Source organism: Phymastichus coffea, unplaced genomic scaffold (genome assembly GCF_024137745.1).
Source record: "Phymastichus coffea isolate CEN01 unplaced genomic scaffold, Cenicafe_Pcof_1.1 PCOF00053, whole genome shotgun sequence".
NCBI lineage: Eukaryota > Metazoa > Arthropoda > Insecta > Hymenoptera > Eulophidae > Phymastichus > Phymastichus coffea.
The window spans coordinates 1,811,203-1,837,847 of record NW_026706864.1 but is presented as its reverse complement, the minus strand read 5'-3'; the positions used below and the strand labels follow the sequence as shown (position 1 = coordinate 1,837,847).

Below are 26,645 nucleotides of genomic sequence, written 5' to 3'. Positions count from 1 at the left end.
AAACATTTTTATGTACCTTACATTTGGAAAGTCTCACTGAGGCATTACAAGTAAGCAAAGTCATATATATATTTTCGCGATGCTGAAAATGAAATGAATAAAATAAAATATACAATTATACATTATTTTTACATTAAGTTCATAACAAAAACATTGCATTTTTTAGTTTTCCATTGAAGCACTGCATCCATGATACTCACAATAATATTACTATTTGATTTAATTTTCCAATAAGAGATCTGATGGTCGTCAAATGAACAATATTTAACATGGCTGTCACCATGCTGGTAGGCTTCACCTAACATTGTTTAGATGTGTCATATGAGTAATATAGCTCGACAATAAAAATTTTGTTACAATGATGATGCTTGAAAAGAAAAAAATAACGCACATTTATTTTATACCGTAAGATCGTAAAAATTTACTTGTGATTTCGTGATCATATTCAGGATTTACGTAAGCGTTGTAATATTATACTTATGCATAGTTGCAAAATGTTTTTAATAAAGGCAAAGCGTGATTATTGACCTTTATATTGCGATTCCTTTATATTCGATTTTATATTGCAAATCGAATATAAATACCTCAGAGTTTACACTCGTTGCTGTAAATATTTTAACAATAACTATTTTTTTAGAAAAATTTGTGTTATTAATAACTATATGTGAATAATTAATTTTCCTTGTATCGTAATGTACTAATGTGATTTGGAGCCATATATAATTATCTGTTTATATCTTATTACTTAACCTACATTCACATTACAACGATGATTTTGTTATTGATTATTGTATCGAACCTACTATTACTTATTTTAGTTATATGTAGTTTGATAATAAGTAAACTTTTTATTTATCGCAAAATTATTTTTTAACAAATGTTATTATACCAGTTTCCATAAGACTCAATACAAATCTTGTCCACCAATCTTCATAGCTGTTGCTCTATGACGTTATGCAAAAAAAGGTCTATAATTTAAAAACGATACTTGCAGTACGCCGACAGGGGGACACCATGCGCGCGGCTCACAGCAAATACAAGCAACAGGATCGTATAAATACTAAAGCGATTTCGTGCACGTAAAAAAATAAGCAACTGTTGCACTGTAACGTCATGACAAAAAAGGTTCGTTGTTAAAAAAATGCAGATTGACGAGACAATCGTTATCCATAGCGGACATGCATCCATAAGTTGATATATTCTACGCATGCCGAAAATTCCATGCATCCAGACAATGGATAATTTGGGTTTAAAAACTTTTAGAATATGAACAAGTTAAATGCAATTATCGGTCTAGTATAATTGAATATAAAGTCAAATACATAAACTAAAATGACCGTCCTTCTAAGGAGCTTCGACAGAAATATTTTCCAACAAGAAATGTAGAATCGTGAATTATATTTTAAAAAAGTTTATCCGTACTTTGCGTTTTACTCGAGAGATGGACAGATGAAAATAGCCTCATGGTAGCAAATGCACACCAATCGTTTGCAGTAGTTGGACATAATAAAGTCGAGTCTATTGTATCACTGTAAAGCAATCTAAAAATTGTTTTATATACCATTATTCTTTTCACATGTGTAGGCTGCTACTGTTAATTAAATTCCGATAGAGACCTACTGGAATATATAACAGAGCATGATAATGAAAAAGTTAAAAGGAAATTGATTTATGCTGACAGATGGTTCTTATGAATTTGGACATTATGCAGTCTTCTGAAACAATAGTGTTATAGTTCGTAGATATATTAGATTTAGGCTACGACACGGAATATTTCGCTAATTTGGGAGAATGCCACTTATGTTTGCCATTGAGTTTGATGAAAGCATAGAAGTTATCGATGTGCTTATGGATAAATTCGCTGTAATTGAGACAGTTTATCCTTGCGGACTCAGCGCTCTTAGACCCGCTAGATTTTTGTTTCGACATATTTGTAAAATTTTATCATGTGTTACAAGCTCAAACAAGTAGCATGAAAGAGTTAGTAAATGAATTAATCAAAGCCAAATGTACAGTTTATCAAGCTGCTTATTTGTAAGATCTCTAGTTGATAGAATGCACGTTGACCCGGCAAATTGATATCAATTCTAAGGGTCGGGACGAAGACACAGTTCTGCACATTGCCGTGGAAAGGAATGACTTGAAATTGACAAAGCTGTTAATCGACAACGGGGTTTATGTCCAAGCTCACGATGCGAATGATAGATGTGCATTGTCCATGGCCGTTTCCAAAAGTAACACAACTATCTTACAATTATTACTACAAGCAGGAACTAATCCCAACTATGTAACAAGCCTCAACGATCATACACCACTGTTCGCTGTTTTAGTGTTCGGGGATCTACGTCAAGGACAATACTACAAGTGTGCTGAGTTGCTCTTTGAGCACGGCGCTATCCCACGCAATTGCAGTCAATATCGACACACATTATTAGACTACGCTCTGCACGGTAACAGCTACAATTCGAAGTGCTAATAGCTCACATAGCAAATCGGTGACAGAGTCGATTATGCGAATTCGAAATAATCATAATCGTAGAGCATTTGATTTAGCTAGAAGAAATTATGAAAAATACCGAAAAGCGTTCGATGTCATCATATTTGAAAAATTATCGCTATTCGAATTGCTGACTGTAAAAAATTACAAAATAAGAATTTCTGTTCGTAACCTGATGTTCGTTTGCCAAATTGACAATGCTTGCACCAAATACAGATTGTGGGAACTATGTCCTTACTTTCTCTTGAAAATGTTGTTTTATTATTATCTAAAATTATTATTGAGTTAATGAAAAAATGTAAAAAAATGTTTCTATAGCTTTTAAGTTATTGCAAATGAGCTGATCAATCAGTGTAGTAAATACATTTTAAGTATTAAATACAATTCAAAGTTATGGCTTGGTAAAAGTAGTAATTGTAAAAAAATATAATATAATATAAATGGGAAGAAAATCAAATAATGTAATACAATATATTATGATTGTGCAATTAAATGACCAAGCCAATTACCCTAACATTGATAATTTTAATTTTTTAAATTTTAATTGATAACGTAATTAACTAATGTAAAAATATCATTATCGAATGTATTTATTTTGGATTAAAAGTTCATAAAATACATTATTGATGATGATGAAACTAAAATAAAATAAATTTTTTAAAATTTTTTTAAGTTACTCGCGTTCCTTTTAGTTTATATTGAAGAGAAAAATGCATAATTTAAATAAAAATCGCATCATATTTATTTCTTTGTTTTATATTTGTTTATTTGTTATTTATCTGTTTTATATTTGTTTATTTGTTTTGTATATAAATATTAATTTGTGTGGAATGTTGCTACTTTACGCAGTTATGCGCATGTAAAGCAACGTTGTTGCACTCGGGAAAAAGTGAAAGTCGTGGAAGTTAAACCCCAAAAATCAATTTTTTTTCGACTTTTCCAAAAAGTTACCAATACAATCGATTCCGCGTCAATTAATGAAGAGAAAGTTCAATAGATATTTACTTACTCGTCCGATTTCAATCATTAAAATGCAATTTTTGATTTAGAGCTCAGCCCCATATTAAGATCTGGTCAATATTCAATAATAATGCGCTTTTGAATAAAAATAATAAGCTTAATCGATTTTAACACCAAGTCAATCCCCGTGATAAAATCTATGTTAATATCAAGGATTTATTAAATAATAATAAAAATCAAGTACCAGTAGTTGTCAATCGGCTATCGTTTAAATTGTAGCGATTCCCACGCCACCGCTATCGTCGCGGGTGTACCAATGGCGTTACAGTCAGTATAGTACAGTATGTCACTTATTAAAATCACACCAATTGAAAATTATATAATTATATATCAAAATATATAAAAAGTAACAGAAGAGCCAAAGGTTATATTATTATGCTACCCACATGGGAAGGTAAACTCATACAGCGCATACCGTATGCACTTAAGAAATTATTGATATTCACGTAGATTTTATCACAGGGGTTGATTTCACGTTAAAATCGGTTGAGCTTATTATTTTCATTCTAAAGCACATTATTATTGAATATTAACCTAATCTAAATATTGAAGCTGAGTCTTAGCCCCAAATTGAAAATTATATTTTAATTATTGAAAACAGTGTCGAGCAAACAAATATCTGTTGAACTTTCTCTTAATTAATTAACGCGGAATTGATTGCATTGATTGTACTTTTTGGAAAAGTCGAAAAAATTGATTTTTGGGAGCTCACTTCCACGATGTCTCGGGAAAGGTGGCATTAATCTCAGGGTGTTTTTCAATTATGCAGTAGCTACTAAAGTTTTGTCAGAAGTCGCAGCTGACGTCGACATTAGTTATGTCGAAGGTAGAAACTTTATGCAGATAGTTTTTATGGACTACAATAAGTGTGCCATAATCGAGGCATATTCATATAGATTGCGAACTGATACAAATACATAACGCAGAGCAGCTGACGAGAAAACTACCCTGCCATCAGAAACACTGAACTATCGAATCGTACGGTAAGTCGAAGATTTAACGTCAATTCTCACAGTGCTTATCAGAAGGTAACTCTAGATAAAAAATTAATAATCACTTGTAGTTTTATGATGTAACTTAATGCTTGACGCTTCATTTTTCGAATTTCGTAATAAATTTATAATAAATATCACGTGAATTGCGTTTAGTATTTTTCTTTCGAGTTATATTTGGGGATTTGTAGAACCAAAGTAAAAGAGCTATATATCTAAACACAGAGAAGTCGTATTTTTTCACATAAGACCATAACATAGATTCCTATCAATTCGTTACATATTGGATACAGTAGTCTCTTTAGATGAGAGGAAAATCGCCATATTCTTGCCGCAATGAATTGCTGTAGTTGCCAGAGGATTGGCTCAAGAGGATTATCCTTTCACAGTAAAAAGACTTGAATACGATGAATAAATATTATGAAAAGAGATGGGCAATAATCCTATTAGCAAAGTCGAAAGTTGCAGGTTTTGATTAGAGTTATGAAGGATTAATCGACTGGTAGCACATCAATCGGTATCACTCGAGCAGTCGAACAGTCAAGTACCTTCCAAACTTTTACATAGAGAATCTATGTGACATAATTATTGTCTTTTACGCGAATATTTAGTAGCAATGACTAATTGGTCAGATGTGATAGTCAGCATCTTTCGTTGATATTTAGAAACTGAAATCCAAAAGTGTGAGAGAAAATGAAGGTGCTTTGTGACGGTCAGCTAGTAAATTTAATACAAACGGCTCAGAACGAGCAATTCAAAATGCTGGATAAGGATTTGCTCAAGAGTTCGATCGAATGGGAAACGCTATTGCATCACGCAGCATTCTACAACAACGAGGTGATCGCTCGACATCTGATCGACGTGGGTCTTAATGTTGACGCACTTGACTCCGATGGTAGAACTCCTCTGATGGTGGCCGTAGAAGTTCGCAGTGTAGCAGTTACCAAAGTTTTATTGCAAGCCAATGCCAGTATCGACATCACCGATGTTGATGGTAAAAGTGCTCTTCGGATGGTTTTTCATCCGGACTATTTCAGTACTAAAATTCTCGAGCCGATCCTGCAACGATTGCGACGTGACTGCTCTGACATCGAAGTGTTGGTGGATAGATTAATCGAGGCTGGGTGCTCGATGTATCATGCCAGCTATCTCAGAGATATTCGAGTAATGGAGATGCTGTTAGAGCGTAATATCGACATCGACTCAAGAGGTTATTGCAAGAGAGCAGCGCTGCACGCTGCCGTTGCAACAAGTGACCTCGACATGGCCAACTGGATTTTGAACAAAGGCGGTTGTGTAGATGCTCTCGACGAATATGGCAAGAGCGCGTTGTTCGATGCCGCGACCAATGGTAAAGTCGACTTGATGCACTTATTGCTGGAACGTGGTGCAAATCCAAATACTAGGCACGCAAACACCGAATACACACCTCTCTTTGCCGTATTTGCTTTCTCACTGGACGAATCTGACCAAGGAAATTTCGATGCGTGCACTGAGCTTCTTCTCCGATATGGCGCTATACCGGAGAACTCGAGCGTCGATCATAATACGCTTTTTGATTATGCTTTGCTAAACCCTGCTGAGAATAATAAAGTTGACTACCTCATTGGTCAGCTGGCGATTCTGCATAAGCTTGGCAAGGTCAATGCCAAGTCCGTTCTGCGTTGCAACATTGAGGAACATGGTCATATAGTTTTGGAATTGAGAAACATATACGAGTCATGCAATAAGCTGCTCGAGTTGATCGTTTACGGCGACTTATCACTGTTTGATTTATTGACCGAGAACCAAAACAAAATGAGAACGCTTGTCCGCAATAGAATGATTATGTCGGAAATAGATTTCATCTGCTCAAAGCTCAGCGAGATTTATCCTTATTACTGCAGAATTTTGAAGGAACGTATTTCGAAAGCAACTGATATGGTGATGCTAGAAGACGCGACGATTCCCGTCTTTTCCAAGCTTTTTAACGCTAATTATAATTTGTGCTACAACTTCGCAAGACTAGTGACTGGATATCTGAGCGAACGTGATCTCGAGCGACTATGTCAAGTTTGAAACTAGATCAATCACAGCAGCTTTCGTTGCCACATTGTACGTCTCAACGTTAATTTTTATTTCGTATTAGTTACGAAGTCTAATAAATGTCATTTGAACTATACTTTTCAATGGACTGAGAAAATTGTATGCTAAAAATAACGTTATTGTAGTTCTTATATATATATATATATATATATATATATATGTATCATCCTCAAATAAAAAAGGCTTTGTTTGTATGAGCTGATAAATATTTTTTCGCACAAATAATCTTTTGTGGAGTTCAGAATGCAAATTAAAACTACTAGTGTACAATTACTTTTTGATATACTTTATTATGTAATGATGTACTGCGATTCAGAAATAAATCAACTGATTTTATGCAATAAGTAATATTTATATCTGATGGTACAAATTTCCAACAATAGCCGCGAGATATCTAGCTGATACATCATATTAAAAAATTATATATAAGTGTTTGTGGTTTTTAAGTTGGAGTCAGCCGATGATTTTTTTACTTAAGTTGCTTTATAAAAAAAAAAGTACTTTTTTGATCGTCTTAAACTTCTGAATGAAATCATTAATCATTTTAATTGGAATTTTATTTTTCTTGCATATACAAATATTCTAGAATGAATTTGCCGTTTAAAACAATAATCTTTTATAAAATAAAAACATCGGCCATTTGCTGACCCATGGATTGAAAAATTCACGATTTCTTTTCATTCAACATAATGTAAAACCAAAATATTTCTTAGCAAAATTAATAAATAAATTGTCAATTAACAACATCTTAAAAATTACATATGTACATTATCGTAGAAATGCTCTACATAGCAATTTAATGGAGTTTTGAAACAAGTAACTAACGGCAAAGTTGACTCACGTTGCCGTTTTTATATCATTGAAATGCATATTTGTACATTTGCACTTTTACAATATATTTACAATATATTTAGATGTTGAAATAAGAATTATAGGTATGAAAAATTAAATTTAGATGTGTGAATGTTAGACTAACATTGTCTCGAACCTACCAATGCGACAATCATCAAATTACTATTAGCATACATCGTATGAATATTAACACTAAACCTACCAAAGCGGTCAAATGACCGCTCCTAAAGCCCGAAAAATAAATGTTTTTTTAATTATTATATGATAATTATTTTGTGTTTATTGTTTATGCTAAATTCTGTATTAATTACAATCAACTAGAAAAGACTATAATTGTTCATTTCAAAAGCGGTCATTTGACCGCTAGTCGGTAGAAATAGGTGTATATAATATGTCGGTAGATTTAATGTTAAAATCGTTACCATAACTATAGATAGATCTTTCATAACCAGCAAGAAAAAATCTGCAAGTAAAGTTAACCAATCAAAAATGACTAAAAGTAATAAGTACATCATTACTAAAACAATTGGAATAAGCTTTCTTAATTATCAATAAATAATTCCTGCAACTTTGTCACTCAATTATCATTACGAACGCGACTTCTCATTTTGTAAATCTATTGACCATTTTCAAGTTTCTAAAAAAATATACTCAGATATAATCGATATTACTGGAATAACTGAACGTAACATTCTTGACACATGTTGGAAATGAAAATTAGCCAGAGTTTCATTCTCTAAACATCACTAAATGATTAATCAACATATTAATTATTTAAAAGTAATTCCACCAGGCAACACGCGACATTTATCAGTTCATCCATCGTCAACTTGTATATTGATAGTTGCCTTGATAGTAGGATTAAAAAATAATGGCGTGGGTTTTCACACTCATAATGCTGTATCGCGTTGACTTTAGTTAAAATAGTTTTTGGTATCATAAGGTTGTTGTAAGGAAACAAAAGAATGTATAATTAATAATTATTTTGGTATTCAAATACGTCAAATTGTTATGATTCATATAAGAAACATAGCTTGAGAACAAACAATGAGAATGTTTGGTTTATTTTCATACTCAACACGCAGTTTCGCGCAAAGTGATGCCCGAAAACTGTTCCGAAGCGTCATCCAGTAAAATTATTTTTTCGTATCTTTTAATGCGTGCAAAGAGCGTGTTGTAGTAATATGTATAAAGTTTCTCCAGACAGAGTTCGGTGCTCATCTCAGTGACTTTGCGGGAAAATGTCTCGTCGCGTATCATCTTCTTCATGGTGAATTCGTCCTTGGTCAGCAAATCAAGTAACGAATATTTACCAAACATGTTGGTCTGGAGTACTCTGTGACAACTTTTATAGTAAAACTTCTGGTCGTCCAGCCTCTCCTGATATTGCGGGCAGAGGCAGTACATGACGCTTTTGGCGATTGAAAAACCGCGTTGCTCGTACACTGCCAGATGACAGATGACCATTCGAAGCCTGTTATAGTTCGACCGCTCAAAGGCAAAGTCGAATATCGTCTTAGGATCATCTACCGTTTCGACTATACACGGATTGCAGGGGATAGCGCCACTCTGTAGGAGACACTCGGCGCAGGCGTCGTATTGTTCGGAAATATCCGGTTTTATATCTAAGAAAGTTTCGTACAAAGGTGTAATCCGATAGGTAGGCGATTGCTGATTAGGATCGGCGCCCTGCTGCATCAACATTTTGATCATCTCTTCGTCACCCGAGCGCGCGGCGGCACATAATGCCGTGTAGCCGCTGTGATCGATCACGTTAACGTCGACACCCTGGACGACCAGCCACTTGCCCAAACACAAGTCTCCCAGTTGTGCAGCAGCGTGCAGAGCAGTTTTCCCGGCACGGTTTATAGAGTCAAGCTCGTATCCCATCCGCACCATTTCTTCCAGCACGCTGATTTGTCCGACACAGGTGGCGTGATACATCGACGAACTATAGTATATGAAAAACTCAACTATCTCGCCGATGGTTTGCTTTAGAGGACATACTACCGCCTCGAGAAATAACGTGATCAAATCGCAGCATGTATCTGGCTCGTTGAAAATTTTTTGCATCATAGTTTCATCGTCGTAGATGTTAACGCGAGCTCCCGCGGCTAACAGCATCGCGCACAGTTCCGTGCGTTCCAGTAACACAGCTACCGTCAGTGGTGTCAGATTTCCGCTCCCCCTCGCTTCTATGTCGCTTCCCAATTCGATCAAGGTGGGGGCGATCGCTGCGTTGCCGTACCGAGCTGCATAATGCAGCAGCGTGCCAAAGTCGTCGCGCCCCTTCGCCAGATCCTCGTTCAGCATTTCTTTTGCCTCTTCGTTCCGACCCCTCTCGATGTGCTGCAATAGCTTTTTAGGGAACATAAATTTCGCGGCCATTTTCGATTCTTTCGAGACTCAAGCACTCAAGCACTCAAGCACTCAAGCTAGTTACGATGCCAAAGAAGAAGAAACGATTGATTCGAGCTGCTGAAACGACAACGATTATAGTACTCATTACGTGAACGCATGGTAAAGCGTGAATAATGTCGAATAAATGGTGGGGCGATGGCGATTTATTATGAAATAATCGACAAATTATAACAGAGTTGATCGGCATACGTTACATTTGGAAACCCAGATCATCAGCGATGGCAACGACGTTCCTCGCTGCGGCAACACTTTAGCACAGCTTGTGATTCACCTTCTCGTTGAGGTCGAACTGATGGATTTCTGTCTTACTGTCTGTATGTTATCTCAAGGATGAAACTTACTCGGATTATGACAGCTCGATCGTATTAGACTAATACATAAAAGTACGATCCTTATAATCGAATAGAACTCAATGGTTCCAGCCATCAACTTATATATTCCTATAATGAGCCTATTAATTGTAGTAGAGAGATTAAGATAGAATTACAATAGGCTTAATCTGCTGACAAGCTATTGATTCATTCTTAATCGCAATTAAATCGGCTTATGCGAATATGGAAGCAAGCATTGATAAAAGATATCGTGAATATGTCGATGTTTCACATTATCCAGGAAAGTTTATTTTTCATTTCATATCATGTGAAACGAAATAATAACTAATATGTAAGATTTTAATACAACATAACGTCTAGAAGTCTGCAATTAGTTATTTGCGAATACAATATATGAAAATACAAAGGTAAATAATGTCACAGATAAATTCAAGTAATACGCATCAGACTAATTTTATTCGATAATAGATCATGACTAACTCTACCATTGACTTTATAAATATTGAATATGCATCGAAAATATCCTTAAATAATACAATAAAACATTGATGTGAAGTACAAGGTTCAACCAGTTATTATAAAATTTGGAATTAGGTACATTTGAGAATTAGCATAATATCCAGTGATTATCAAATTTTAATGAAAATCTCGCAAGGTAAATGTGTTCTGGATATCGAAGGTATAATCAATCACCCTGAAACCGAAAAAATCACTAAAACCCACTGATAAATCTAGTTTTGTATACCCGACCCCGAATAAAACTATCACGAATATACGTCCACTGGTTTTATCTTAATTTGCATTTGACATCTTTGAGTAAAATATTTTACTTATTAAAAAAATATAATGCTGATATCAATTATGACTGAAAAATAATATTACAGTTTCGACTAATATAAATGATTTGGTTATTTTACACGTAATTCAAAGTCTAAATTATCAACGATGTCTTTACGTAAAATAGAAAATTTCGTTACAAATATTACTAATTTTTTGACACTTCTTTTTCGAGTTTAATAACCAGTTATTCATAAACATTTCTCGATACTCTTAAAACTTGATGAAGAAATTTCAATCGTATATTGATATTTTTAAATTATACGTGATGCAGACTTCTAACGTACCACTGTAAAAAAACTATTACTTAGGAGGTCCGTCAAAGTCTAAAATCTCAAATTTTTTAATTAACAGTCCGGCACGACAGAAATTACAGCATTTTACGTTCCAGCATAGAATGCAGTTACCAATAATGGACTCTTGTCATCTTCATAAAGTGCACTGATATTAGCACGTATAACTGTCGGACGTTTGACCAATATCCAATCGTTCAATTCACTTCGGAATACACAGTGGCTAAAGGCTTATGGAACGTAGTCTGGAGAAATTAATAAACAAAAGAAAAAACTTTGAGACCCATGACACTCGTCTTCATAAAAAACAAGCGGTTATCAATATAACCTGCAGAGCTTGTATTACTCCACTCTTATTAATCCATTCATTCAATAAATTGGAATTTTGTTTTTTTTAATTTGTTTTTTTTATTTTCATTGAACTACGTGATAATGTTATTTAACTATATTGAATAATATGATTATTTGAAATATAACTTATTTCACCCAGAAAATCTAGTATTAAATTTTAGTTGAACCATGTCCTGTACTGTTTTGAATTCACGACATCGCGAGAGAAGCTGCCTCAATAAATAACTAACTTTGATTCTAGGAGAGTTAGGTATGGTCAAGGTTGATGGAAGTATAAAACAAATATGTAACTAATAATTATTTTCATATGTAATCATGTAAAATGTTTATAATACATACGATAATTGTAGTTTAAGATCAAACAATGACAATGTTTGGTTAATTCGCATACTCGGTGTTAATTTTCGAGTACAGCGATGCTTAAAGCAACTAACTATTAACGTTGCAAAGCGTCTTCCAAAAAAATAATTCTTTGGAGTCTTGAAATACGTTCCATGAGAGCGTCATAGTAGTAGGGATACGAAAGGCTCAGACAGTATTTGACGGAAGCTTCCGTAAATACACGTTTAAAGTTTCTGTCGCGTACATAATCTTTCAACCTGTAGTCACACCAGGTCAATAACTCAAATATCGTCACTCTTTTAAACACCGGCAGATCGAGCAATTTCAGACACAGGAGGAAGTACTCTTTACTAGCGGACACAGCCGGTTGATTTTCTGGATTTAAACTGTACAGGTAAGTCGGATCGTAGCGAATGCCGGCCATATGGCATATTGCCTGATGACAAACGACACTTCTAAACCTCTTGTAGTTGCATCGATCAAATGCATGATCGGCCAAAGTTTTAAATTGACAGCCATCCGAGTTACGCGAAAGGATATTGATCGGATTGGAGGGAACACCGCCATTATGAAGTAGGTAGTCAGCACATTCGTCATATCGTTGCGTAGTAATATTTTTGCAGGCACCCGCAAAAGTTAGGTATACAGGTGTAAGCCCAACATGCGTGTCCTTGGCATTAGCATTTGCGCCGTATCTCAACAACACCTTGATCATATTCAATTGACCGTAGTACGAGGCGAGAGATAACGCCGTGAAGCCCGCAACATCAATTGCGTTAATATCAATACCCTTAAGGAGAAGCCACTTCACGAGATTCAGGTCTTTCAGCATTACAGCTGAATGCAGTGCAGTTTTTTGCAAATCGCCTTTAGAATTGATGTTCATCTTTCTATGAGTCAGCATTTCCTCTAACACACTGATATTTCTGGCACAGCTGACGTGATACAGCGAGGAGCCACAGCGTGTAAAGATGTCAGCCATCTCCCGGGGAGTAGGTGTTTTAGGTTTCACGAACTTGTCGATGAATATTGCAATCATATCCGGCTCTGTGCGTTGTTCACTCAAAAGCTTGTACACGACAAATAGGCCTTCACGGGAATTAATATCGAAGTTGCCTCCCAGTCGGAACAACTGTTCTAATGCTGCCGTAGAATTAGATAACGCAGCTGTTACTATAGGTGTAGTTCTTTTGCCCTCCAATGAATTAGGGTCAGATCCGCCTGCGACCAAATCGGGCATGATATCTGCATTGTCGAGTAGAGCTGCATAATGCAGCAACGTGCCGAAGTCGTCGCACGCTGTGAAGAGACTTTTATCTTTTTTCAACGCTTCTCTTAGGTCATCGTTCTTGTGATTCTTTAGATCACTTATCACCTCTGGAGGGAATTGATAGCACTCGGACATTTCAGATGTTTTCAAGATTCAAGCACTCAAGCCAGTTACGATGTCGAAGTAACGATCAATCCGAGCAACTGAAACGACAACGATTATAGTTCTTATGACGTGAACGCATGATGAACATGTGAAATAATGACGACTAAATAGGACAATGATAATTTATTATGAAACAATCGACACTTTGAAACACAAATGATAACAGAGTTGATCGACGTACTTTACATTAGAAAGCCATGCAGATCAGCGATGGCAACGATGTTCACCGCTGCGGCAACACTTCTGAACAGCTTATGATTTATCTACGTGTTGAGGCCAAACTGATCGACTCCTCCCTCACTGCCAATACTTTAGCTCAGGGATGAAATTTACTCAGATTATGGCAGCACAATCGTATTAGACTAATATATAGATACATGATCTATATAATTGGATATAACTTAAAATTCCCATCCGTCAACTTACATTTTGTATAATACATTGAAGTGAAGAGATTACGATGGAATTACAATAGTCTTTAATCTGCTCGCAAACTGTCGTTTCATTGTTAATAACGATTAAATTGGCTTTCGATGCAACCGTATTTGCAATGCAAATATAAAAATAAAACTGCAAATAACGTCACTTATACATTCAAGTAATACTCTATAGAATACTCTGTTATCATTTTCAATCAATCGTTTACATACAGTGTCAATATTTTATTGAATACATGACAATTCCTAAATACAAAAAATTGTCAAAGGCACGTTCAAACTATAATCATTTTCGATAATCAGGAATATCTCTAGTACTGACTATATAAAACATCCTCCCGAGAAGAAACCGCAAGGTACAAGATTAAGCCGATCGTAATCAAACTTGGAACGAGGTGTACATGATTGAGAATCGGTATAACGTCCAATGATTATAAAATTCGTACGAACATCTCGCTAAACGAGTACCAGATCTGGGTATCGAGGGTACAATCAAAACATTAGACTCAACTGCTCGAGGTCTTCGTCATTTAGATAGTCGACAACTATTCTCGCTGCCAACTCGCACTGGCCCCGATAGCAGTGCATAATTTGAAGCAGAACTGCGACCGCGACGTCCTCCAGTTCGGCCGTACGCCTGGCCTTGGCTATTCGCTCATTGAGCGCACTGCAGTAATAGGGAAAGAGCTCGTTATTTTGGTCCTCCGAGAGTAATATCTCCAGCGTCCCCATCAAATCGTCGTTGCGCACGAGAATCTTCATTCTGACTTTGCTGTTTGTCAGCAACTCGAGCACAGTCAAGTTCGCGCGAAGCTCGCGCTTGAGAAATTCACGGCAGGAGTCGAGCATCGCCGGAATGGTCGAGCGCAGTCGGTCTTGTTTGCAGTGGACGTCCGACTTGGTAATCGGCCTGCCAAGCAGGCCGAGCATTGCCAAGTGATTGATTAGCATGTTGATCTTCTTGGGCTCGTTCTTGTCGAGGGCGATGTCGAGCAGTCTGCTGAAATTTCGGGGAATGGCGCCGTGCTCGAGTAGCAGCTGCAGGCATTCGTCCGACTCGTCGACGGGCACGTTGCCGAAATTCTTGAAGACCAGGCGCAACGCCGTGATGTCGATGCGAGCGAACGTGGCGTTGGGGTCGGCGCCTGCCTCCAGCAAAACTTTCATCGTGTCTCTGTACCCGTTGCTCGCGGCAATCAGTATCGGTCTGCCCGCGACTACGCGCGACGCCCTGTCCACGTCGGCGCCGTGCTCCAGCAACAGCCTCGCCAACCGCGGCTGATTGCGCATGACGGCCAGGTGCAGTGCCGTCCTGCCGCAGTGGTCCCTCGAGTTCGCGTCCAGTCCGCGCTGCAGCATGCAACGCAGCAACTGCTCGTCCCCCGAGTGAGCGACGCAGTGCAGCAGATTGAAGCCGGCCGACAGCAGCTTGTCGGCTAGCTGCTCGGTGTCGAGCGTCCGGCTGCGTAGCTCGCCGACGAGCAGCTCGAGAATCTTGACGCGCAGCTTCTTCGGCGCCGGCGCCGCCCGAAAACCATCAGCTGCAGCGCGATCTTCGCCTCGCTCTTCCGGGGCATTGAAAGCTGCTGCGTCGACGCGCTCTATAGCCAGCTCCAAGGGGCTGTTGCCGCCTTTCCCCGGCAAGTCGATCTCGGCGCCGAGCTCCACCAGGTGCTGCACGATATCTGGACTCTGCCCCAAAACCGCGTAATGCAGCAGTGTGTTCGTCTGTTCGTCCGATGCTCTGGCCAACTCTTCGTTCAGCATCGAGTTCGCTTCGTTCGCTCGACCAAACTGGATGTGTTGCATTAGTCGGCTGTCGAAGTGTGATTCGCGTTTTTCAGCCATTTCCATGAGAAATACACATGAGCTTCCGTCAACTGGAATTTATAATGCAACGTCGTGAAAGGCTATACTTCCGTATGAGATCTAATCGGAAGAACAATTTTTCAAACATACGTCGTTCGCGCCTTATTAATTGCGTTTGGGTCCAGATGGCAATTGACTAACGAGTCTTGACGACTTGTTCTCGCGTGGCTTGCTTCTGCGGGGGCAGGCTATTTACACGAAACTCGTGCAGTAACTTCGTCAAGGGGCTTATAAAATTATCAACTGGGCCTGCTAATGGGATAGATATTGTTCATGAGTCAGAGTCGATATTTATTGACAGCTTGACCTGCTTCGTTATCTTTCTACGTATACGCTAGTTTTGTACTTTGTTTATTTCTTAATCGACGATTGAAAAAGCAGAATATTTAGGCTTACGAGTTAAGCGTTCGTCGAAATAGCAAATAGTATTCGGATATCAAAAATTTTAATACAAACTTCCGGGCATAAAAACAATAATGTCCGTTTATATTTCATTGAAGTTCTAAGTCGCGGTGCTGGAAGATATCGGTCATTATATCGATACAGGCGAAATATATCAATGATACACGTCAAGCAAGTATTCACCTAAAAGCGACACGTTGCAAAATTTTTTATCGAATGTCAAGCCTATTATTAAAATTAAAGCTTGAAATGCTCGATCTTTTCGCCGAATTTTCTAATGCCAACTTGAGAGAAAAAAACTACTAGTTGAATTTCAATACGTAAGACAAAATTTTAATGAAAAAATGGTACTTTTTTATTAAAAAACATAAAGAAATTTTATTTCTACTTCGGAACGTAATTTAATTTTACAAGTACTATAAATAAATTAATTATAAAATGTCCATGAGGCTTTATTAATTGGCCTTGTTTGTTTTCAAAAAGGATAAACGGCTGTACCTCATCGTTGATTTCATTTAATAAAACAACGATAGCTGCTATATATCAATCATTGATTTATTTTTAACATTATAAATACATAAAAATAACATCATCAGAATTGATTTCATCAAAGGTACTCTGAGAATTCAATTATGTTTTACAGCATAAAATCGCATCTTTTTCATCGACTGTCATATATTTATAAATGCTGCAATAATTATTAATCACATAATTATTGAATAATTTATCTGCAATTGATGAATTTTAGAAACCTAGTTAATAATTTACTTGTATTTTTATTCGTGACAGTAAAATAAATCATGACTGTGATATACATTTACTAAATCAATGATGACAATTAAGCGAATCAACAACTATACTTATAATGCTCATTGTTTCTTTAGGTTCACCAAAGAAATGAGATCTATGTTATGTCCGTCAAGTAAAATTCATTGCAAGAGTAACTGAAAAAGTGTTGCACCGCATAGCTTTGACCAAATAATAATTGTCAATCGCATTTCAAAGCAAATATCATGAAAACTAATTCAACATGGCTAAAATATTTCGCATGCGCAACGAAGGAAAAAATAATGAAGCATCGCGCGGAAATGCCCCCAAGTTTATAGTCGACGCAATTGCTCGAGGTCTTGCAAACTCAAGTATCCAACAATTTCCCGTGCAAAGTTGTAGCACTGATTGTAATTTCTGTCGAAGATCTTGCAAAGAATCGGAATAGCGGCATCCTCCAGCTTGGCAGCGCGAACAGCGTCGGCGACGCCTTTCATCAGTGGCTTGAAGTAAAAGGTGTATACCCTGCCCAGCTTGCCATTCACGTAGTTGATCTTGGAAAGGAAGGTCCGGTCGCGTACGAGAACCCTCAACTTGCGCTTACCGCCGGTCAACAAGTCGAACAGCGAGTAATTTCTGTAGACTGCGAACTCGAGCAGCTTCCAGCACAGATTGTAGTTGCGGTCGAGCCGAGGCTGCGCGACCAAGTGCTCCTCGACGTTGTAGTACATGACGGACTTGGCGAGCGAAGTGCCGAGCTTGTCGAGTATCGCCAGACGAGCGACCAAAAGGTTGATGCGATCGCTGTTTTTGGCAAGCATGGCGTAGTCGAAAAGCGTATTGCGGTCGGCACTCGAGTTCTGAGGGATGGCGCCATGCTGGAGCAGCAGCTCGATGCAGGCGTCGTAGTTGTTCTGCTCGGACTCGCCCAGAGAGTAGGCAAATGTTGCGAACAAAGGTGTGTAATCGTAATGCTTTTCGGCGACGTTCGGGTTCGCCCCGTGCTCCAGCAGCACGCGCACCATCTGCACCTTGCCTTGGTACGCGGCATCGTACAGCGGCCCGCACCCGCAATTGTCCTGGGCGTTAACATCGGCGTTGTTCTTTAGCAGCCACTCTACCAAACAGACGTCGTCCAACTCGACGGCAGCGTGCAATGCCGTGGCGCCGGAGTGATCTCTAGAATCGATGTCGACGCCGTGCTGCAAGAAGCTTTCCAGCACTGCGGTATCCCTGAAGAAAGTCGCGTGGTACATGGAACTTCCGGCCTGGATCAGTCGCTCCACCAGCTCCTCGCCGTCACGGCAGTCGCGTCGCAATCTTTCAAGGAATAACATCAACATGTCCTCGTGCGTTTGCGAAGAAAATAGCAACTGCAGCGCGTTTCGTCCACTGACATCGGCAACCTCGATACTGGCATTGCCATTCAGCAGCACTTTGACAGTTGCTACATTACTATTCTCCACAGCTACCATGAGAGGCGTCTTCGATTCATAGTCAAAGAGATCGACTTCGGCGCCCAGCCCTATCAAGTATTGGGCTATGACTTCGTTGTTGTAGAGGGCGGCGTGATGCAGCAGCAATCCCAGGGCATCCTTGATATCGTGCAATTTGTTCTTCAACAATCTCATGGCTACGTCATTGACGCCCGACTCGATGCAGCGCATCAGCAGGGAGTCGACGCGCAACGGGCTTCGCTCCGGTATTTCCTCGATGTTCGGATGCGCCATTTCGCAAAGCGGCAACAGGCAAAGCAAGTAAGCCAAGCAGCAGGCCGACATTAGCCTGTTCGATGTACGATTCGCTATCGACGACGCCTGCTATGCGCCCTCAACCTTTCCAAATGCGTCGCTCTGCAAACGTTTGAACGATACTGAAATCCCATTACCGAGTTTTACCTTTCTCGACGACGGCTTCACTTGCAGGATTATTAATTCATCGCTACATATCGATCACATCTGCACGAAAAGGATTACCGTCATAGTTGCAGCTTTGTCCACAGGATTATGAAACGATTATCACCTCGCTTATTCTTACATTACCCGATGTATTCTTTCATCATCGCTGCAATATATATAATTTTTTCGTATCTTTGAATTTTATAAAGTTTTCATATTTTATTAATGGAAACTTATTTTGTTCCTTTTTTACGGTTCAACTCTCGCTTAAACCATCGATGAAAACTTCATTGCAAAATCTTAATAATTAAAGGCCTGGGAAATAAAAAAATAATCCTATCTTTAGTCCTATTGCACTTACGAGATCATTTTTTTTGTAAATTCGTTAAAAACTTATAACTTTCAGATGCTATTGATCAATAATAATAATCACGTTTACAATGGACACCATTCAATTAATTAATTAAATTATTCATTTATAGCATTCACTGAAAAGCTAATCTTTAGCAACTGAAATTTAACACATGATCACGGAAATGAAGACATTTATACGACACGTACCCACATTGCAAGAAATTAATTTTCAAGCACGTCCCTTTTTAATAACAATAACTTTTATAGAAAAAGAATTTCAATATTTTATTAAATTTAGATCGCAATTTCATCTCTTCAAAAATCTCAGTTTATACAGCATTACAAATCAATATTTTGTGAATTATAAAAGTTATTAATTAATTAACATATTTCTCACTGTAATGGTTGTTTTGCAGTAACTCAAACGCTATTTATCCGATTTTGACGTTCAACGCGTCATTTTGTAGATTTTTTACGCTCGGAAAAGGATAAAAGTGTTATAGTTTTGCATGTGAAAATACAAGATTGAACATTCATTGACTCATTACCACAATTGTTTAATGTACAATGAACATTTTCTAATAAAAAAGTTTTATGCAATATAATGTATCTTCTATTTTAAATTATAACTTGAGTATGCCACGATAGTTTCTACATATAATTCTAAACTATCAATATCATGTAAAAATATGAATTTAGTATTAATGTGATAGTAAAAAATTCATTTTACACTATGGGCTGAGTCAAAAGAATAATTGTTAAATTTTAGTAGTCATAAAGTTTAAAAACAACTGATCCATTGTCAGCTAATTATACTTCTATTTTAATACCATCCTTGAATTTATTTTATGGTAAATTAGATAATATTTATATCAAATTTGAATCAAACTTATAATTTTTTTTTGTTTTTTAATGTCACTTTGTACAAAGCGAAAAAGTATTATATTATAAAAGTATATAATTTATATAAGTATTATATGAATTTACAAGTACAAAATTATCACAATTACTTCTCTAAAAGACACTTCAATAGATTCTATTCTACCTTACCAATGTGTTTATATATATATAAAATTTTCTACAATTTTTATAACAGCATATTGTATTCATCATTATAAATCTATAGTTACTACGCTGTAAGTATTCCACATTTTATCATTTCTAGCTGATTCATTAGTTTTTTTTTAATTTCATTTGTAACGTGGAAAAATGAACCATGACCTGGAATGATAACATCTGCAAAATCTGCAATCATATAACGTGATGTTGCTTGATGTTCTCTGAGTTCAGGCATACCAAAATTCATCCATATAGATGGTTTATTCACATCTTCTTCTTTTTCAAATAAATCACCTGAAAATTTTATTGCGCATGAAATTTTATTTCAAATCATACTTGAATACTCAAATATCAAAAATTCCAAGTATGAACCTGTTATTGCAACTCTGGCTGTCTCACCATTAAACTTTCCATCCACCAAAACTGTAACATCTTCTGCTGTATGCCCTGGAGTTGATATTACTTTGACTCCTTTGGTAATATTATAAACAGCTGTAAAAATATTAATGACAGAGGATGACCATATTTATCTGAAGAGTAAGAATAAGTTTATACTTACAAGTTTTAATGTTTCTTTCATGGAATAGTGTGTTGTGATGTACAGTACATCCAACAATATGTTCTTCTGCTTTCAAAAATAAATTGTTGTTTCCTATGTGATCTGCATGACTGTGTGAACATATAACATACTTTATATCGTCAGGACTTAAATTATGCTTGGCTAAAGCTGAAAAAATCAAATATTTATTAGGCAATTTTCTATGACAATAAATTTAACGACGTATGCTTTTGTTATTCCAAATATTCTTCCTTATCAGAAATTCTTCTTTAGATCAATAAATTGCCCAAAAAAATGTATATTTTATATGGATTTTTATAATTACTCTCAAATATTATTATAACATTGTTGCAATTAATTTATTCATAATTTATTACTATATGTACATGTTGTAGTCAAAATTGTTTGTAACATTTTCCAAACTCAAAACTAAAGATATGCTAAATACTTTTACCATCAATAATATCCTGTTTGTCCCAGGCAGTCATAGTATCAACAATGATATTGTGTTTTTCAGCTGTTTTAATTAAAACACAACTGCAATTTGCATCCATTGTGACATCGTCAATTTGAGTAGAATAACCCTCAAACAGTACTATAACTTCGCTCATATTTAAATAAATATTGAACAAACAAAATACTTAGTTTCGGTCAGACTCAAAAGCATAACAATAACTTTTTATGCAACCAATGTTTATGAAAGTAATGTTAGATAGGGTTCAGCCTCAGGGACTCTGCTATCCAGCACTGATGCGCGTGCGCAGACTGGTACCGGTGCAGTGCCGGGTGCTTAGTAGGGGGGAGATGTGGAGGAAATTTATAATTGGTAAAGTGGTGGCACCGGCGCGATACTGAATTGAAATCGACGATTCGTAGAAAGCCAAGTGCGGTGACTGGCGACTTGTTACGACTAGTTTCCCCAAGAGCTTTATACCATTCGTTAGTGTACGACTATTATGAAGGATTACGTTATAATTAAGTATCGGTGATTTATTAAAATTCAATTACGATATGGGTGAGAGTGAGAGGCAGGTGAAATTTTATGGAAAATGTTTAAGTATTACTACTAGGTGAGTATGACGAACACAAGAGATCGCGTGATTACTTTCTTTTTGATTTTTCAGTGTCAAGTTTCAAAGCTTGGATTAAGATATTTTACTGAAAAATTAAAATGATTACTTATCGGATGTGCATGTGAATGAAAATGATACTGATTTCACTGAACATTGTTAGATACAGTATCAGGTTTAGTCGGACTTCATTTATGATGAATTCTTTGTTGAGACTTTGATACGTCGTGAATGTCAATAAGGGCGTGTGGAAGTAAAAACAAAGAAGAGTCTCAACGGCTGTTGTGAAAATTTCTTTTTGTCTGATTTATTTATTTTTTTTTTTAATTATTGTTCCATATATTTGATTTTATATTAGTATTTCGATTAGTTAGATTTGTGTATAAAAAATGCACGATATTATTTGAAATGACTAGTTAAATTTTGATTTTCAGTGGAAGATTTGATCAATCACAATGTAGAATAAGAACCCCAACAAATGAGAATCATATGGTAATTTTTACATTTTATTTTATTTTTATCTTCCAACATTAAATTAAGTAAAATTCAGTAAAAACCATAATATGACGTTGATTTTTGTTTTTAACATTACAGATTTCATGCATATATGGATCATATATGTTATTTACTTTGAAATAATTTTTTAACTATAAAACTTTTATAAATAAAATATATTTTATAGTATTGCATAACGTAAATTGTTAATAACGGCACCGTACTTTATACCTCACTGTGTGTGTGTGTGTGTGGTATTTCGAACTAAGTCACCGAAAGATGAATCGTATGTGCGGATTTAAAGGCAGCGCTATAAAGTGATAAACGATACTGTCGTGCCATGACTTGAGGGTACGGCGTTAACCGCCCTCGCTATATTCGGGCGTTAACTCGCCGTATCATTAAGTTTCGTTTACGGCACTAGTTTTGGTATATACTATTTCTTACTACATTCATTTATACATTTGTAGTATGAACTATGTAACATTTATAGTTACTTCATACGATTTTTGAAATAATTTTAGTAAAACATAACTATCTTCAATGTTATAAAAAAAATTATATATATTTTTTAAGATTTAAAAAGGCAATTAATTATTTGTATGTCATTGTCTCTCATTCAACTTGTTAATAAAAAATATCGATATCAATGTCATTAATGTATGATTTATAAATTTTTAATCCAGCAGTCAATACCAAGAAATATGGATTTTCTTCACTACTTACCTAAAAAGAAATTGTATGGTTTTGAGCCATATATACCACCTCATCGCAGATGTCAAACTTTTGATGAAAATAACATAGTAAAGTTCAAGCAGACTATTGTTAACAATCCATCAATACCAAGAAATTGTTATAGTAATTTAGAATTGACTAATAGCAGTCTATGTACAGGTACAAAGTCAGAATGCTCTGCCTTTTACTATAACAAAAACTTTTCACATGAACCGAGTAGTAATGAAAATATTGATATAAAAGAGAGCCATGGTTTAAATGACAAATTTTATGATTACAAGAATAATTCTTCATTAGTTTCAATTAGTAATGATATTTTAACAGAGAGAGTTTTAAAACTCATCGATTTCCATCTGAATACTGGGTTAAAAGAAATTTTTAAAAGTTTGTACCAACAAACTTATGGTGAAACTTTGCCATCAGATTTACTTAATAGTTGGACATTCAGTGTTGTGTTAAAAGAAAATACACAAAGCTCAGTAATAAATAGAAAGGTAAATAATTGTATTTAAAACTAATTTGTAGGTAATACTGAAAAGATCATTTTTTATTAATATTTTTAATAAAGGTTTCAGATTCAAGCAAACAAATGGAATTGCCAATGATAAAATCAGTTCTTCTGGAACTCAACACATTAGGTAATGAATTTTGGGTCAACATACATTATTGCAAAAATGTTTCAGAGGTATGGGGAGTTATAATGGATGAAAACCACCTTGTAAGATTTTATAATATAATATTTTGCAAAAGTAAAATAACAATTTTAACATAAAATCTGCTTGGTTTACAGGGAAAAGTAGTAGAGCTTGCAACTCAAATGAAATCGTTTTATGAATGTTCAAAAACCTCTAATAACAGAATAATCCAAAATGCATATTATGCTATAAAGGATAAATCATGGCATAGGGTAAAGTGTCTTCAATGCAATGATTCCACTGCTACTGTGTTTTTTATTGACAGTGGAGAGAAGGATGATGTTGCTTTAAACAAATTACACCAACTCAGTTCTCAATTTTGCATACTACCTGCTCAGGCTGTAAAAATGGTTTTAACTGGCTTGGAAATCTTTACAGATTTTGACGAATTACAATTAATTTTGAATGCTGAACTGTATAATAAAATTATGTATGTAAAAGTTACTTCAGTTACTGTAGATTATTTATCAGTTCAACTATACTTTACTAATGACAATAATGAAATGATCAATGTTAATGAACTGATTATGTGTCAAATGTTGGAAAAAATGTTGAATCCCAAGCTATACATTCAAAGAGTAAGTATATTGATTTAGAATTTTTAGGGATATTACAATAATTTTTATTTTGCAGAACAATATTGTACCTGCACATGTTTCTCATTTAAAAAATAGAATTTATATACAGTTAGATATACCAAGCTTTAGATATTTCAATTTATTAATGGAAAAGGCAATAAAAGAACTAAATGACAATGAACATTATGTACATCAAAAAGTAAAGTATGACATAAATCAAATTTATTTTGTAAAATTTAACAAAGATAAAAGATGGTATCGCGGAAAAATAATGAAGTTTATAGATGATAATGAGGTTAAAATATTTTTGATTGATGTTGGATCACTAAATGAGGTGAACAAAAACAATATTATTTCATTGGAAAAAGTTTGCAATATTTTGGCAAATTATCCACCTCAAGTAAGTCATTCTCGATTAGAATTTCTAAAATAGTAAAATTTGTTTTTTCAAATTCAAGATCCATTATCTTTTATTCAATAGGCTATTGAAGTTCAGTTGGACCAAATTCCTATTTTAGATCCTAAGATATTATCAACTCTTCAGAAAGTAATTTCTAGAAATAAAATTCATGTGAAGTTTGTCACTACAGCAGATAGCAATGACATCTCTAGAGTTCAGTTGTTAAAGAAGACTGAAAGTAATTTTTTTATTTCAATTAATGATGCTTTGTTGTTTCTGAATAAAGAAATATCAAGTAAACATGATGATAATGAGCTGGCTAAGTCTAACCATTCAATTAGCACATCAAGTGACAAAGATTTCAGTACTTCATTAGTGCAATCATTGAAGTCATTTAAAATTTCTAATACAGAAGCAAGTAAAAAAGAGCTGGAATTGAAAATAAACAAGGAAAAAATGTATTATTATTGTGCCTGATGCCTTAAAAAGAAATTGTAATAGTAGTCACTAATAAATTTTGGTTTCAGATCAAGGATTCGTAAAATACACAATAATCAAGAAAGAGGAGTGTGCATGGCCATGTGTTTGAGCTCAGTTATTGAAGCACCACAGGTTCCCCAAGGCTACTTTGATGTGCATGTTTTTATGTCTAGTGATCCATCCCATTTTGTTGTACAACTCCTTCGTAACAAAAATTTACACTTTAATGTAAGAAATCTTTTTTTTTCGTTAAGTGAGAGTGTATTTGAAATATTTTTGTATGATATTGTATCGTTGTAGAAGATGATATACAAAATGTCTGAAACTTGTAGAGTTTATCAAGGACCAACATTAACTTACGATTCAATCAAAGTTGGTCAGCTTTATGCTTGTAAATCATTAGAAAACAATAATCGTGATTGGTGTCGGTAAGGAATGTATCATTTAAATAAGTAGTGAAACCAATCATCAAAGTAATTAAATTAATTTTTTTTCAGGGCTTATGTAACTGAAGTAAGAGACAAACAAACTGCCTCAGTATATTGCTGCGATTATGGGTCATACAAAAATGTTGATATTAGTAATATGGTGCCTTTGGAACATGAATATTATAGATTACCTTACCAAGCGATTTGGGCTGAATTGAATGGTGAGTTTTTTTGCCCATAATGACACTGAATACATCTGTTTCTTTCTTCAAATTTGACTAACTTACTAGGAAAAAAATATTGTATTTTCAGGTGTGAAACCAACTTCCAAAGAATGGACAGTCATGGCTTGTTTGAAGTTTCAAGAGTTAACACAGTCGAAAAATTTTGTCAGTCGAGTAGTTAGCCAACGGAATTTCAAATCAAAGTCTCTAGAAAATCCCGTAAAAACTCCAATAACCAAGGAAGTCATTTATAGCCTTGAACTTATTGATACAAGTTCAAGTGATGAAGATATTGATATAGCTGATTTACTAGTTAAATATGATATAGCTGAAAGATGTTAAGAACATCAACAGTATTTCTGTTTTTTTGGCAGAATGAATTTTTTGCTAACGATAATATTCGAAATCACAGTTTATAACGATGTTAATATGCATATATATTTTATGTTAGTTTGGGATACATTTTTAATAACATGTAGTTACTCTAGAAAAAAGACGTAATTTTGAAATACGATTTCGAGACAACGAATGAATCGTCTTTTTAATTTTCATATTTATGTAATAGTTAGTTATTATTTGTTTAATTTTATACATTTTACTATGGTTTGAAACTATTTGATGGTCATAAAGTATAACAATAAAAATTATTGTACAGTATATTTAAAAATTATTGTTCTTTTTTATTTTAAAACTATGAAAAATAATACATTATAATTATTTAAACTTTTGTGTTATAC

At 35.4% G+C, this 26,645-nt stretch overlaps 6 protein-coding genes across 12 annotated transcripts; 2 read left to right on the top strand and 4 right to left on the bottom strand.

Moving 5' to 3' along the window:
- The first annotated feature begins 5,202 nt into the window (after positions 1-5,202).
- On the top strand, positions 5,203-6,567 carry LOC131665705 (ankyrin repeat domain-containing protein 50-like). The gene has a single exon (XM_058937762.1). It carries the CDS (start codon positions 5,203-5,205, stop codon positions 6,565-6,567), a length of 1,365 nt encoding a protein of 454 aa, XP_058793745.1.
- Positions 6,568-8,414: 1,847 nt separating this feature from the next.
- LOC131665577 (putative ankyrin repeat protein RF_0381) lies at positions 8,415-10,220 on the bottom strand. Of its 4 annotated transcripts, none has more exons than XM_058937554.1 (2): positions 10,062-10,220; positions 8,415-9,921 (listed from the first exon to the last, which is right to left on the bottom strand). In XM_058937554.1, exon 2 carries the CDS (start codon positions 9,832-9,834, stop codon positions 8,521-8,523), a length of 1,314 nt encoding a protein of 437 aa, XP_058793537.1. In that variant the 5' UTR covers positions 9,835-9,921; positions 10,062-10,220; the 3' UTR covers positions 8,415-8,520. The 4 variants fall into 4 exon arrangements, with proteins under 4 accessions (XP_058793537.1, XP_058793536.1, XP_058793538.1 ...); XM_058937553.1 differs by having other exon boundaries at positions 8,415-9,924; positions 10,062-10,219; XM_058937555.1 differs by having other exon boundaries at positions 10,057-10,213.
- A 1,747-nt stretch (positions 10,221-11,967) lies between these two features.
- LOC131665586 (ankyrin-2-like) lies at positions 11,968-15,956 on the bottom strand. The gene is made up of 3 exons (XM_058937579.1): positions 15,854-15,956; positions 13,639-15,774; positions 11,968-13,495 (listed from the first exon to the last, which is right to left on the bottom strand). The coding sequence occupies exon 2, from the start codon at positions 15,746-15,748 to the stop codon at positions 14,387-14,389; it is 1,362 nt and encodes a 453-aa protein (XP_058793562.1). The 5' UTR covers positions 15,749-15,774; positions 15,854-15,956; the 3' UTR covers positions 11,968-13,495; positions 13,639-14,386.
- A 750-nt stretch (positions 15,957-16,706) lies between these two features.
- Positions 16,707-18,833, bottom strand: LOC131665650 (poly [ADP-ribose] polymerase tankyrase-2-like). The gene has a single exon (XM_058937693.1). The coding sequence runs from the start codon at positions 18,712-18,714 to the stop codon at positions 17,266-17,268; it is 1,449 nt and encodes a 482-aa protein (XP_058793676.1). The 5' UTR covers positions 18,715-18,833; the 3' UTR covers positions 16,707-17,265.
- A 183-nt stretch (positions 18,834-19,016) lies between these two features.
- Positions 19,017-21,554, bottom strand: LOC131665651 (metallo-beta-lactamase domain-containing protein 1-like). 2 transcript variants are annotated; one of them, XM_058937694.1, is made up of 4 exons: positions 21,258-21,554; positions 20,804-20,971; positions 20,617-20,736; positions 19,017-20,538 (listed from the first exon to the last, which is right to left on the bottom strand). In XM_058937694.1, exons 1-4 carry the CDS (start codon positions 21,412-21,414, stop codon positions 20,315-20,317), a joined length of 669 nt encoding a protein of 222 aa, XP_058793677.1. In that variant the 5' UTR covers positions 21,415-21,554; the 3' UTR covers positions 19,017-20,314. The 2 variants fall into 2 exon arrangements, with proteins under 2 accessions (XP_058793677.1, XP_058793679.1); XM_058937696.1 differs by having other exon boundaries at positions 20,644-20,736.
- Positions 21,555-21,677: 123 nt separating this feature from the next.
- Positions 21,678-26,543, top strand: LOC131665648 (tudor domain-containing protein 7-like). Of its 3 annotated transcripts, none has more exons than XM_058937691.1 (11): positions 21,678-21,873; positions 22,308-22,365; positions 23,058-23,597; positions 23,672-23,821; positions 23,894-24,376; positions 24,432-24,776; positions 24,858-25,234; positions 25,304-25,484; positions 25,557-25,684; positions 25,754-25,905; positions 25,997-26,543. In XM_058937691.1, exons 1-11 carry the CDS (start codon positions 21,815-21,817, stop codon positions 26,248-26,250), a joined length of 2,727 nt encoding a protein of 908 aa, XP_058793674.1. In that variant the 5' UTR covers positions 21,678-21,814; the 3' UTR covers positions 26,251-26,543. The 3 variants fall into 3 exon arrangements, with proteins under 3 accessions (XP_058793674.1, XP_058793672.1, XP_058793675.1); XM_058937689.1 differs by having other exon boundaries at positions 23,055-23,597; XM_058937692.1 differs by lacking the exons at positions 21,678-21,873; positions 22,308-22,365 and adding an exon at positions 22,662-22,797 and having other exon boundaries at positions 23,055-23,597.
- The last annotated feature ends 102 nt before the right edge of the window (positions 26,544-26,645 follow it).

Coding starts and splice junctions, on each gene's coding strand:
- LOC131665705 (XM_058937762.1), top strand. CDS start 5,203: ATGAAGGTGCTTTGTGACGGTCAGCTAGTAAATTTAATACAAACGGCT.
- LOC131665577 (XM_058937554.1), bottom strand. CDS start 9,834: ATGGCCGCGAAATTTATGTTCCCTAAAAAGCTATTGCAGCACATCGAG.
- LOC131665586 (XM_058937579.1), bottom strand. CDS start 15,748: ATGGAAATGGCTGAAAAACGCGAATCACACTTCGACAGCCGACTAATG.
- LOC131665650 (XM_058937693.1), bottom strand. CDS start 18,714: ATGTCGGCCTGCTGCTTGGCTTACTTGCTTTGCCTGTTGCCGCTTTGC.
- LOC131665651 (XM_058937694.1), bottom strand. CDS start 21,414: ATGAGCGAAGTTATAGTACTGTTTGAGGGTTATTCTACTCAAATTGAC. Junction 20,737..20,803: donor TGAAAGAAACATTAAAACTT/GTAAGTATAAAC, acceptor ATATTTTTACAG/CTGTTTATAATATTACCAAA. Junction 20,539..20,616: donor AGCCAGAGTTGCAATAACAG/GTTCATACTTGG, acceptor TAAAATTTTCAG/GTGATTTATTTGAAAAAGAA.
- LOC131665648 (XM_058937689.1), top strand. CDS start 21,815: ATGGGTGAGAGTGAGAGGCAGGTGAAATTTTATGGAAAATGTTTAAGT. Junction 24,777..24,857: donor TGGCAAATTATCCACCTCAA/GTAAGTCATTCT, acceptor TTTATTCAATAG/GCTATTGAAGTTCAGTTGGA. Junction 25,685..25,753: donor AATAATCGTGATTGGTGTCG/GTAAGGAATGTA, acceptor ATTTTTTTTCAG/GGCTTATGTAACTGAAGTAA.